At 54.0% G+C, this 10,955-nt stretch overlaps 1 protein-coding gene across 3 annotated transcripts; it reads right to left on the bottom strand.

The window, feature by feature from the left end:
• Nucleotides 1–850: 850 nt before the first annotated feature.
• Nucleotides 851–7,071, bottom strand: Znf574 (zinc finger protein 574). 3 transcript variants are annotated; one of them, XM_020166902.2, is made up of 2 exons: nucleotides 6,583–7,071; nucleotides 851–3,789 (listed from the first exon to the last, which is right to left on the bottom strand). In XM_020166902.2, exon 2 carries the CDS (start codon nucleotides 3,767–3,769, stop codon nucleotides 1,076–1,078), a length of 2,694 nt encoding a protein of 897 aa, XP_020022491.2. In that variant the 5' UTR covers nucleotides 3,770–3,789; nucleotides 6,583–7,071; the 3' UTR covers nucleotides 851–1,075. The 3 variants fall into 3 exon arrangements, with proteins under 3 accessions (XP_020022491.2, XP_073913365.1, XP_073913364.1); XM_074057264.1 differs by lacking the exon at nucleotides 6,583–7,071 and adding an exon at nucleotides 5,419–6,360; XM_074057263.1 differs by lacking the exon at nucleotides 6,583–7,071 and adding an exon at nucleotides 5,499–6,360.
• Nucleotides 7,072–10,955: the final 3,884 nt, after the last annotated feature.

The following is a 10,955-nucleotide window of genomic DNA, read 5'->3' as shown; positions in this document are numbered from 1 at the left end:
TTTTAAGAACTTTTGTAAATGTCACAATGTACCCCCAGTACAATAATTTTTTAAAAAGCCAGGTGCTGGTGAGTCACACCTGTAATCCTAGTTACTTGGGAGACTGAGGCCCAGAGAATCACCAGGCCAGGTAAACAGTTCTCAAGACCCTATCCCAAAATAACCAGAGCAAAATGGACTGGAGGCGTGGCTCAAGCAGTAGAGCGCCTGCTTTGCAAGCACAAAGCCCCAAGTTCAAACCTCAGTCCCACCAAAAAAAAAAAAAGTACTAGACATTCGAACATTGGCCAGCCACCCCAGCACTCCTCTCCCACAACAAGAATCTAATGGCTAAGCCACAGTCCACTTGTGGGAGGCTTCAAGGCACCTTCCCTTGTGCTGGTTCCTACCCTAGCCCCACATTTTTCAATCTCCAACTTTGCAGCTGGGTCTGGCCTTAGGAGCCACCTACCTCTTCTATCCTAGAGATCATGCCCAACCTGAGTGCATTCAGGGATCCAGTGAGAAAACCAGACGGCTTTGGGAGACATGCTCAATCAGGGCAGGAGTGGAGGGAGAGGGCTAGGGCTGGTAAGATTATCGGCATTTCCTGCCATGGAAATGAAGCAGCTTCAAGATTTCTCACAGGGCTGTGGGGACCTCTAGTGGCAGGAGAGCCAAGCTGCCTTCATCTAGCATGAAAACAGCTTGTGCCTAGAGCCATGGCCATGGATCCAGGGAGCCCTCTTTTCAATCCAGCAAGTTTTTAAGGAGCACCTAGTAGTTGGGTGCTGGGAATGAAGCTGTGAGAATCAGACCCAGTGCATGTCCCCATGACTCCCAAATTCCAGCTGGGTCTGAGAAAAGCACATAAATGTCCAACTCAGTCTTTATTGACTGTTTCACTTTGGGGCCAAACAGGTGTGTGGTGGCACATTTATGCACATCAAGGACCCCAGAGCACCCCCTTCAGAAAAGAGAATAAATTCAGTTATAGCGCTTACGTGGTGGAGGGGGAGGGAGCACAGTATATACATAGATTTAAAGGGATGGTGGAGGAGGGCCTTCAGCAACAGGGCACAGTGGTACTGAAGCGTCAGCCACTGATCTGGACCCCCTCAGCCTCGGCCAGGGGGTAGATCTCAATGGCCTCCACTAGGGGAAGAGCCTCCACTGCAGTCTCCATGACAGCCAAGCCAACGGCAGCCTCTGCCTCTGCCAGCTGTTGCCGCACAGCTGCCTGATGCTGCTGCTGATGAGTCTTGCGATGCTTCCAGAGGTTGGAGAAAGAGCGGTAGCTCTTGCCACAGTCGGGACAGGAGTAGGGCCGTTCACCCGTGTGGATGCGGCGATGTTCTGCCAGGCGCATGGAGATAGCAAAGGCCTTGCCACACACTTCACAAGCAAAAGGCCGCTCACCTGTGTGCAGGCGTCGGTGGTCTTTCAGGTGCGTACTCTGACGGAAGGCCTTGCCACAGTCTGGACACGGGTATGGCCGCTCGCCTGTGTGGATACGCCGATGTACCTGCAGTGATGTCTCTGTGCTGAACAGCTTCTTGCACTCACTGCACTCTAGGCCCCGGCGTCGGGCAGGAGTTGCAGGGGCTGTAGTGGCAGTGCCCCCAAGGGCAGCTGGAGAGGGAGTGACTGGTGTGCGAGTGGCCCTTGGGGCCCTAGGAGCTGGGGGCTCCTTAGCCAGGACCTCTCCAGGCCCAGCAGCTGCGTGGGCCGCCTCATGTGCCTGTAGTCGAGCAGCAGAGCCCACCTTCTTGCCACAGGTCCCGCACTCAAAGCGCCGTGGGGCCTGGGCAGCAGCAGCTGCACAGCGGTGCTCCCGAAGCCGCAAGGAGGACGGGAAGGCAGCCCCACAGGATGTGCAGCGATGAGGCTGGCGCCCAGCATGGACCACGAGCTGGTGTACCTCCAGCAGCCTGCGCAGCAAGAAGGAGCGGGGGCACTCGCGACACTTGTAGGGGTACTCGCCTGTGTGGTGGTAGCGATGCATGAGCAGGCGGTAAGGGCGATGAAAGCGCACCCCGCACTCCTGGCAGCGGTAGGGGAAGTGCTGGGCGTGCACTAGGCGGTGCTGCCTGAGCGTGGAGCTTTGCGTGAAAGCCTTGCCACAGTCCCCGCACCGGTAGGGCCGCTCCCCTGTGTGCGTGAGCCGGTGGCGGGCCAGGTTGGCAGGTGAGTTGAAGGGCTTGGAGCAGTCAGGGCAGGGGAAGGGCCGTTCCCCTGTGTGCGTGCGCAGATGGTTACGCACATGAGACTTCTTCTTGAACATCTTACCACAAATGCTGCATTTATGGCGCCGCTCCAGTCGGTGCACAAAACGCTGGTGCCGGGTCAGCTGCAATGCCTTGCCAAATTCACGGCTACACAGGAGACAGCGGTAGGTGCCAGGAGCAGCAGGCCCTGCCACGCTCTCCTCAGACATGGGGGGTTCTGGGGCCTCTGGCTCTCCGGTCTCTGCTGGGGCTGGTTCAGGAAAACCAATGACAGGCTCCTCTGGTGGGACTGGAGTCGCAGGCAGAGGGACACCCCCTGCCACGTGGGTACGCCGGTGATACAGAAACTTGGTGAGGTTGACAAACGTCTTCCCACATGGACATGAATGCAGAGGATTTGGGGTGTGGGCTCGCCGGTGGGCTAGGAGGAGGGCCTCTGTGCCAAAGGCCAGACCACAGTCTACACACAAGAAGTGGGATTCGCTGCTGTGATCACCAAGGTGCTGGTCCAGACTGGAAGGACTGGGGAAGACACGACTGCACAGGGGGCACTTAAAAATACCTTCCTGGTGACTCCTCAAGTGCTGCTGTAGCTGGTGGGGTGAGAGAAAGATCTGGTCACAGGCTGAGCAGAAAAGCTCCTGAGTGGCTGCCCCGCCCGGCTCTCCGCTGTTGTTCCTCCGGGGCTTCCGCCCCCGGCGATCACGCCCAATGGCTTCACCGTTGCGCAGCTCATAACTGTGATCAGAGGCTGGCATCAGGTCAGGTTGAGACAGAGGCACCTCTGCAGGAGATGGGGTCAGGGTCTCCTGCTTTACAGCAGGCTCTTCAGTCTCTGGGGCAGGAGGAGGGAAGTGGGTGGCCTGATGCTCCAGGAAGTCCGCAGGCAGCTGGAAGAGCTGGGAGCACTCAGAGCACTTGTAGAGGAGCAGCTCCACTTCGGTCACTACCTCAGTGGTGTTGGCAGCTGCAGATGGGACAGCTGCCCCTTCTCCACCTTCTTCAGCTTTCCTGTATGAGTGCTCTACAGCCACACGGGCCTGGCCCACAGGGGGTCCTAGGACAACTGGGGACCCCAAAACAACTGGAGCAGGAGCCTTGGTGGGTGTGGCCCGGAGATGTGTCTGCCGGTGGTTCAGCCAGAGCTCCTGGCTGGCAAAGAGAGCCTTGCAATCCACACACTCATAGTGGATGGTGCTGGAGCTCAGCGGGGGCACCTTGGGTGGAGGTTCAGCTGGCACTGCCTCCTGAGGCACCATCATCTTCAGGTGTAGCTCCTGGTGCTCCAGGAGCTGGCTGGGTGACATCAGCAGCTGCCCACACTCGAGGCACTGGTATTGGCTCTCCTGTACCAAGGTTTGATAGAGGCCTGTTCCTGAGGCTGTCTCTGTGGCCATGGTGACTCCAGGATCAGCCACGCCTACCAGCTCAAAGTGCTGCTGGGGCACGTGGGAGTTCTGGTGCACAAGCACCTCCTCCAGGGATCCATAGAGCTGGTTGCACTCAGAGCAGACATAGCGGTGTTCAATGTACAGGACCGTTTCCTCGGACTCCTCAGTCATTGCAGCAGTAAGGTGCTGGGCTGCAAGAGAGGACAGCAGGGACAAGTCACTCCCCTTCCAACTTCCTTACATTTTTCCATTCCAACCTCCCCTCCCTAATAATCCTCTCTCCCCAAAACAATTAGAACATTTTCCCAGAAGTCCCTTCCCAGGGACTCTATTCCAAGTCTCACCTCTCAATTTGCATCAAACACCACCCACCAGACCCTTGTAACCTGTCCGATCCCCTCATCTCCCATGCTTCATAGCAGGCCCCCAAGGCCCAGCCATCACACTGGATGGTCTCCACTCCACCTAGATCTCTGTCCGCTGACTCCTTACCAACTCACACTACTGCATTCCCTCACCAAAGTACCTAGCAGAATCCTCACATAGCCCCTTCTGACCTGTTTCTCCTAGCCACACTCCTCCATAGCCCCTGCTTTTTCCCCTAGACTCTCAAACTTTTGACACTGAGCCAATCAAACTGCCCCAATGTCCAATACCATTCTACTTTTGGAACCCTTACATGGTGTGACATTCCCCCCTTTTCCTTTACATCCAACCCCTGCTAACCACCAAGTCTCCCGCTGATGCCCAGATTCCTCACATTAAACTCTCTCTTCTCCTGGTTATTTTCTCTCATTGACCTAACATACCTCCACTATCCAGACTTCTATCACCTTAACCACTTCCCGATCCCTAGACCCTCCTCCTTAGTTACCTCTTCATCAAGGCCCTCTCCCATAAACTAACGCCCTATCCACAATACCCATACCCATCTTCACAAAAGCACAATCCTTTCTTTAAACCTAGACCATTCCTATCATCCTACCATGTACCTACATCGAGTATTTCACATTAGTTACCTCTTCTCTATACCTAACCAAGGCTGTAATTCTAATCGTCTTGAGCACCCAGGTCTCCCCTTCACATTGATTTAAACTCATCTTCTTACACAGTCACCCTAACTCATCTAGGGATGCCCACACCCCTCTTCTTATGGGTCTAAGCCTTTCTTCTTTGCATAAAAGTCCACCCCAACTGTAACACATTCTGGGGATACTCAGAACTCCCTTCATAGTATAAACCTTTTTCTTTCCTTCCTTTCCTCCCTCCTATACTTTTTTCCCTTTCCTTTTCTTTTTTTTTTTTTTGTTTGTTTTTTTAAATTGGGTCTGGATAGCCCAGGCTGGCCTCAAACTCCTGCTTTTGCCTTCTGAGTGCTGTGATTACAGGTGTGTACTGCCACACTCAGCCTACCTTTCTTGTTTGCAAAAAGACCCAAATCCACTCTAACCCATTCCAGAGAGTCTTAAACCCCTACTTCATATCAACCTAATTCCTCTCCTTTGCAAAAAGATCCCCACAATGTAACCTAGTCCAGGGATATCAAGACTTGTATTTACAATGGTTTAAGCTCCTTTCCCAACACACCCCTCCCACTGGCCAAATCCCCTTCCAGATCCCAGATCCACAATTCTCATACAGGATCCCATCACCCTAACTAGTAGAAACCCCATCTTCCTCATACCCAGACCCCCAACTTATCAATGTGTCATCTCATTCTTATATTCCTCTCCCATGAATACCCAGACCATCCCCTCTATGTAGCACAAATCTTTCTTCCCTTTCCCTCCCTTCTCAGCACCTCACACCCTAAGGCATACCCGAATCCTATCTTCGCCTTGGCCTAGTTACTTATACCTAAAACAAAAACAAAAAGCTGATCGGCAGCGGTGGTTCACACCTGTAATCCTAGCTACTCAGGAGGCAGCGATCAGGAGGAAGTCCCAGGCCAATAGTATGCAAGACCCTACCTTGAAAATAGCAAACACACACACACAAAAGGCTGGTGAAGTGGCTCAAATGGTAGAGGGCCTGTCTAGCAAGCATGAGGGAGGCCCTGATTTCAAACTCCAGTACCACCACCAAAAAGCCAAAAACGGCCAGGCACCCCTGTAGGCCCAGCCATTTGGGAGACTAAGATCCGAAGAATGGCAGTTCGAGGCCAGCCTGGGCAAGTAAGTTCTCAAGACCCCCATCTCCAAAATAAACAGAGAAAAATGGGCTGGAGGTGTGGTTCAAGCAGTAGAGCGTCTGCTTTGCAAGTGTAAAGTCCTGAGTTCAGACACCAGTCCCACCAATAAATAAATAACCCTCCCAGGACTCCAAGGGAGTTCTATCACGAATATAACGTTTTCTACAGACTCCCTCCCCCTCAACACTTTCCAAGGGTTCTCAACCCTACCCCACCACATTGGTGTAACACCTCTTTACATTCACTTAACCCTATTTTTCACACCTGGACCTCTCCCTTAGCTCTAAGTCTTCCTTTTAAGCGTACCGGTTTCCTACCACTTTTTTACATCAAGACCTCGCTCACTGCCCTAATTCTTTCCAGGCACAGATTCCCCCCCACACACCCAAGAGCTCGTACCCAACCCCGCCCCTGCACCCAAGCGCTCTCTAACCGCCCCCCTCCGGTCCTGGCCTCATCCATCTCACCACCCGAGCCCTTTGCGGACAGCCCATACAGCCTAGAAGTCCTCCTCCAGAGAACCTCTAAGACCTCCTCTTCCCTCCTAGATCCTCCCAGGCCTTCAGCCCGAGCCCCGCCCCTCCTCACTCAGCCCCGCACTCGTCTCTAGCCCCCTTCCCCACCCGCCGCCCCGGCCCGGCCCGGCCCCCGCCGCGCCTCCCGCGGCCGTTGGTGCCGCACTGCCTGGCGCGCGCCCCCTCCGGCCATCAGTGCGCAGGCCAAGTGACGCGAGCAGGTTGCGGGGGGTGGGGTGGAGGCCAGGCCAGCCCTCCGCACACCCGTTGGCACTCACCCGCCTCCGCCGATTCGCACGCCGGGGGCCCGGGCCCGGGCAGCCGCTCCCTTTGCACGGCCACCCTAGCGCCGCGTCCTCTCTAGCTCCTGCCGTCTCTTCTCGCCTGCTCCGCAGCCTCGCTCTCGCTCTCAGCCACCCGCAGCAACGCCCCTCCCACCTTCCTCCTCGGCTGCCGCGCAGACGGCACGACGCGCCCAATCATCACCCGTCTGGCCCCTGCTGTTCGGCCAATCGATGCTCATATTGCTGAGTCCTGAGCCAATAGTACAGAGAGTCGGGATCCCCTACAGAGACCAACCAATCTTTTAGCGACGATCCCTCACCGACCCGCCTGCGGGCTCATAGTGCCCGCCCCCTTAAGCCTCCCTGGAGGATGCTCCTCCTCTAGCTCCTCTTCGACTCCGCCTTCGACGTCTCGAGAGGGGCGCGCTGAGCAGACAGCAGCGTGATGACGTCAGGAGGCGGGCCGATGCTGCGGGCGCCATCTTGGGAGCGCCATCTTGGGGACGCCGGGAGGGAGTCGGTGTTGGGGTTGGGCCGTTGAGACGGGCGACTCTCCGAGGGCTCGAGTGGGGCGCTTGAGGCCTAAGAAGCCCTAGAAAATAAAACGCCACTTAGCGTGAAGGGGGAGAGGGAACGCTGCAGCATTTATCATATTGGAGGGAGTTAAGGGGGAAACCAAGCCTCCAGACTGTTTTTATTAAAAAGGGGGAATGAAGGCAGGAAGGAAGGAAAGAGGGAAAAAACAAGGGGGCGGAAAGGAGGATGGACATGAAGTGTTAGGACAGAGGGAATCTGAGGGACGAAGAAAAGTTGAAGGATACGAGGAAGTGGAGGGAGGGAAAGGGCAGGAAGCTTGAAGAAGGGCGTGTGTGCGCAGGGGTGGGGGACCTGAGGACAGCCTGCTGAGAGCGAAGGGAGGGTGGGTCCCATACCGCCAGGGCTCTGGGAAGGGAAGCCCTCCTTCCCTTCCCCTCTGGCCTTCCTTGGCTCCGTCATACTGGAAGTGTTTTTAGGCTGGGTGCAGTGGCTCGTGGCTGTAAACTCAGCTACTGGGAAGGTGGAGATCCGGTTTATGGAGGTTCTAGGCAAGCCTGGTTAAAAAGAAAGACTCCATTTCAACCAGCAAGCCAGGCTAGGTGGTTCTTGTCTGCAATCCCAGCTGGGGGGGGGGGAGGTGTAGGTAGGATGCTAGCTGGGCAAGGGGAAAAAAAAACAAAGGCTAAACCTATCCGAAAACATAAAGCAAAAAGGTTTGGGGGCGTGGCTCAAGTGGTAGGGCACTTGCCTAGCAAGCACAAGGCTCTAAGTTCAAACCCCAGTACCGCCCAAAGGAAAAAAGTTTTCAGAAAGTTGTATCCCTTATCCAAGGACAACTGAGTTGGAAGAAGTCTCTTTTCGTTTCTCAGAAGAAGAGAGTCTCAGAGCTGGATCATTTACGAATCTGAGGCCAAAAAGCCACTGGGGGACCCAACTGAGTCAGAGTTCAGTCTGACTGCTGTGGAGAAGAACTTTTGCTGTGTCCTTTCATTGGTTTCTAACTGGGTCTTCTTTTCATTAAACTCCCTAACATGTGGGTCAAGCAGTAAGAGTGCCTACCTAGCAAGCATGAGGCCTTGAGTTCAAACCCTAGTACCGTCAAATTAAAAAAAAGTGAAATATTTAAATAAATAAATAAACTCTCCTAACATCAGACTCACTTGTGGGATTAAATCAAGCTGCCTGGATTGAAATCCTGGCCCTGGGGTTGAAGGTGTGGCTCAAGTGGCAGAGGACCTGCCTAACAAGTGCAAAGCCCTGAGTTCTAACCCCAGTATTAGTATGACCAAAAAAACCCCAGAAGTCCTGGCACTTCGTAGGTGTGACTGATTGAGGCAACTCCCCTGTGCCTCATCTGTCAAATGGGAATAACAGCTTCTGTCTTTAGGGGTTGTGAGGCAACAAAAGTTACCTAGGAGTTATTTTTATTAGTATTTCAAGGAGCCTAACAGTAATAGCTGCCACCTCCTGTGTTACGTGCTAGGTATCATACTCAGTGCTTTCCATGCATTGTTTAATTAAAAAAAAATGCTGAATTTATAAAGAAACTGAGGTCCAGAGAAGTTAAGTAACTTGTCCAAGTTCCCATAATTAGGAAAAGAGAGCCAGGATTCCAATTCAGGAGTTGATCTCCATAAGGGCTACACTTTTTTTTTTTTTTTGTACAGGGGTTTGAACTGCTAGGCAGGTGCTCTACCACTTGATCCAAATCCCAGCCCTTTTTGCTTTGGTCATTTTTGAGGTAGGGTCTCATTTTGTCCAGGCTGGACCCGGATTTTTGTTGACTTGGGGTCTCTTAACTTTTTGCCTAGATTGGCCTTGAACCTCAATCCTCCACTTACCACATAGCTGGGATTACAGAGGTGAGCCACTGCTCCCTGCCAGGTCTACACTCATGAGTCATATGTTTTACCACCTGACAGATGGGATAGTCTGTGGTCAAATATCAAATGGATGAACACAAGAAGTAGAACAAAGATGTTGGTAGGAATCTTGTAACCTCTAAGGCTGGGCCTGCTTGTTCTAACACAGTCTGTGTTAGCCCTTATGAAGTCACCTGGGGTGGGAGCCATGGAAGCACAAGCTAGGCTCAACCTTTGATAGGTTCTGTGTTCTTGGGCAGGGTTTTGCTCCTGCTGAGGCCTCCTTCACCCTCTCAAAAATCTGAGCATTCATCTTAGTTTCTTAGGCCCTTTTCTGGTAGAACCTTTTGCTTGGACTTCCCAACTTAAATTTGGATTGGTTAGGTCTCCAGACAGTATAGGAGTAAGTGGAGGTCTGGTCGGGCATTCTGGATGCGGTAGCCCTGGCCCAGGACTTCTGGGACAGCTTGCATTTAGAGAGGATAGGTGTTCTGCATTGGAGTCCTTACATAAGCAAAGGCCTGGAAGTATGCAGGAGTCTTGGACTTTGGCCTGACTGGAGTTGAGGGTGGGCATTAGGAGGCTGTAGGTGTTGCCCAAATAGAATGAGGTGGCATATGCAATGTTGGTAATCCGGTAGAGTGAGATGTGTCACATATATGTTGGGAATGCCCCCATCTGCCAGCTGTAGAGGACTCCAATGCCAGACCTGTGTGTGGTCTGAAAGTTGCCCTGTGCTACTTGTGTGTGAGAAGCATGTGGTCACGTGTGCTGGGGGCTGCACGTGAGTGTCTCAGTGTCTCCTCCCCATCACGAGCATGGGGGTGGTGGTGAGTCACAGGCTCAGCCTTCAGCGCCAACTGTCATGTTCCTTCCCCCCAAATTTCACCCCCCACCCAGCCGTGCACCACCCACCCCCACTCCAAGATCTGTGCTGACTGTTCCATCCCCCTGCCCTTCTGGGCCCCTCTGAGAGGCAGAAGAATGTTTCCTAGGAGGGAGGGAGCGAGGGAGTCCCCCAGCTCTAGCTCTGCCCTCTAGCTCCCTGCCTTTGTGTCATCCCCCCTTTCCACAGCCTCCTGCTCAGGTGACTAGAAAATGAAGCCCTCTTCTCCCCACCCACTCATCTCTGTGGGTCCCAAAGATTTCTGTATACATTGTGGAGAATTCCTATACCCTCCCTCTATCTTTCCCCTCTATGGGGTTTACTTCTATTTCTAGGGGCTTCTTGTTGTCTCCAGGGTTGGCTGTGCCTGCCTCAGTTGGCCTCTTGTGTCTGTCAGCCACATCCTAGTCTCTGTGGCTCCCTTGTGTCTGTGGGCCTCCCTGCTGTTTCAGTGACCTCCTCCAGCTCTCTTGGTCCTCTCCCTGCTGCTGTGGTCTGCTTCCTGGTTTCCCTTTCTGTGGCTGGCTCCTCCTGCTTGTGTGCATGGCTTCTCTCTGGTCTCTGGCCTTCTCCCCATCTGCAGGGGGCTCTCTGTGTCCATAGCTGCTTCTTGTTTCTGAGGTAAAAGTTACTTGTCCCTGGGCTGCTCCTTGTCTCCATGGGCCCTTCTTATCCCTGGCCTTTTCCCTGTCCTTGTCCTTATGGAATTGGCGGGCCTTGGCCCACCTCTCCAGGTCTTGATGGCTGTCTTTGTGTTTCTCTGCATTTTTCATCTCTGTAGCCCTCTCTCCTCATCTCCACAGCCAGGTCTTCCTGCTGCTTCTCATTTCCAGGGCTCCTGTGCCCTAGGCTGCCTGGGCAGGGCGGTGGCATGGTGTGGCAGAAGGGGTGGCCCAGGGGTGGGCCCTCCATCCAATGCAGCTCCTTTCTCTCATCAGCATTCTCCGTGCAGGGGCCCCCCCCAGCCCCGACCAATACGGTCTCCCCCCCCCTCCGACATCCCTCCCTCCTTGCTCTTCGCCAGCCTCCCTCCCTTCCTCCTGCCCGCCCTCCTCACTGCCTCCCTCTCTCCATCTCTTTCC

This window comes from Castor canadensis, chromosome 16 (genome assembly GCF_047511655.1).
Source record: "Castor canadensis chromosome 16, mCasCan1.hap1v2, whole genome shotgun sequence".
Classification (NCBI taxonomy): domain Eukaryota; kingdom Metazoa; phylum Chordata; class Mammalia; order Rodentia; family Castoridae; genus Castor; species Castor canadensis.
This window is presented reverse-complemented; position numbering and strand designations above follow the sequence as displayed.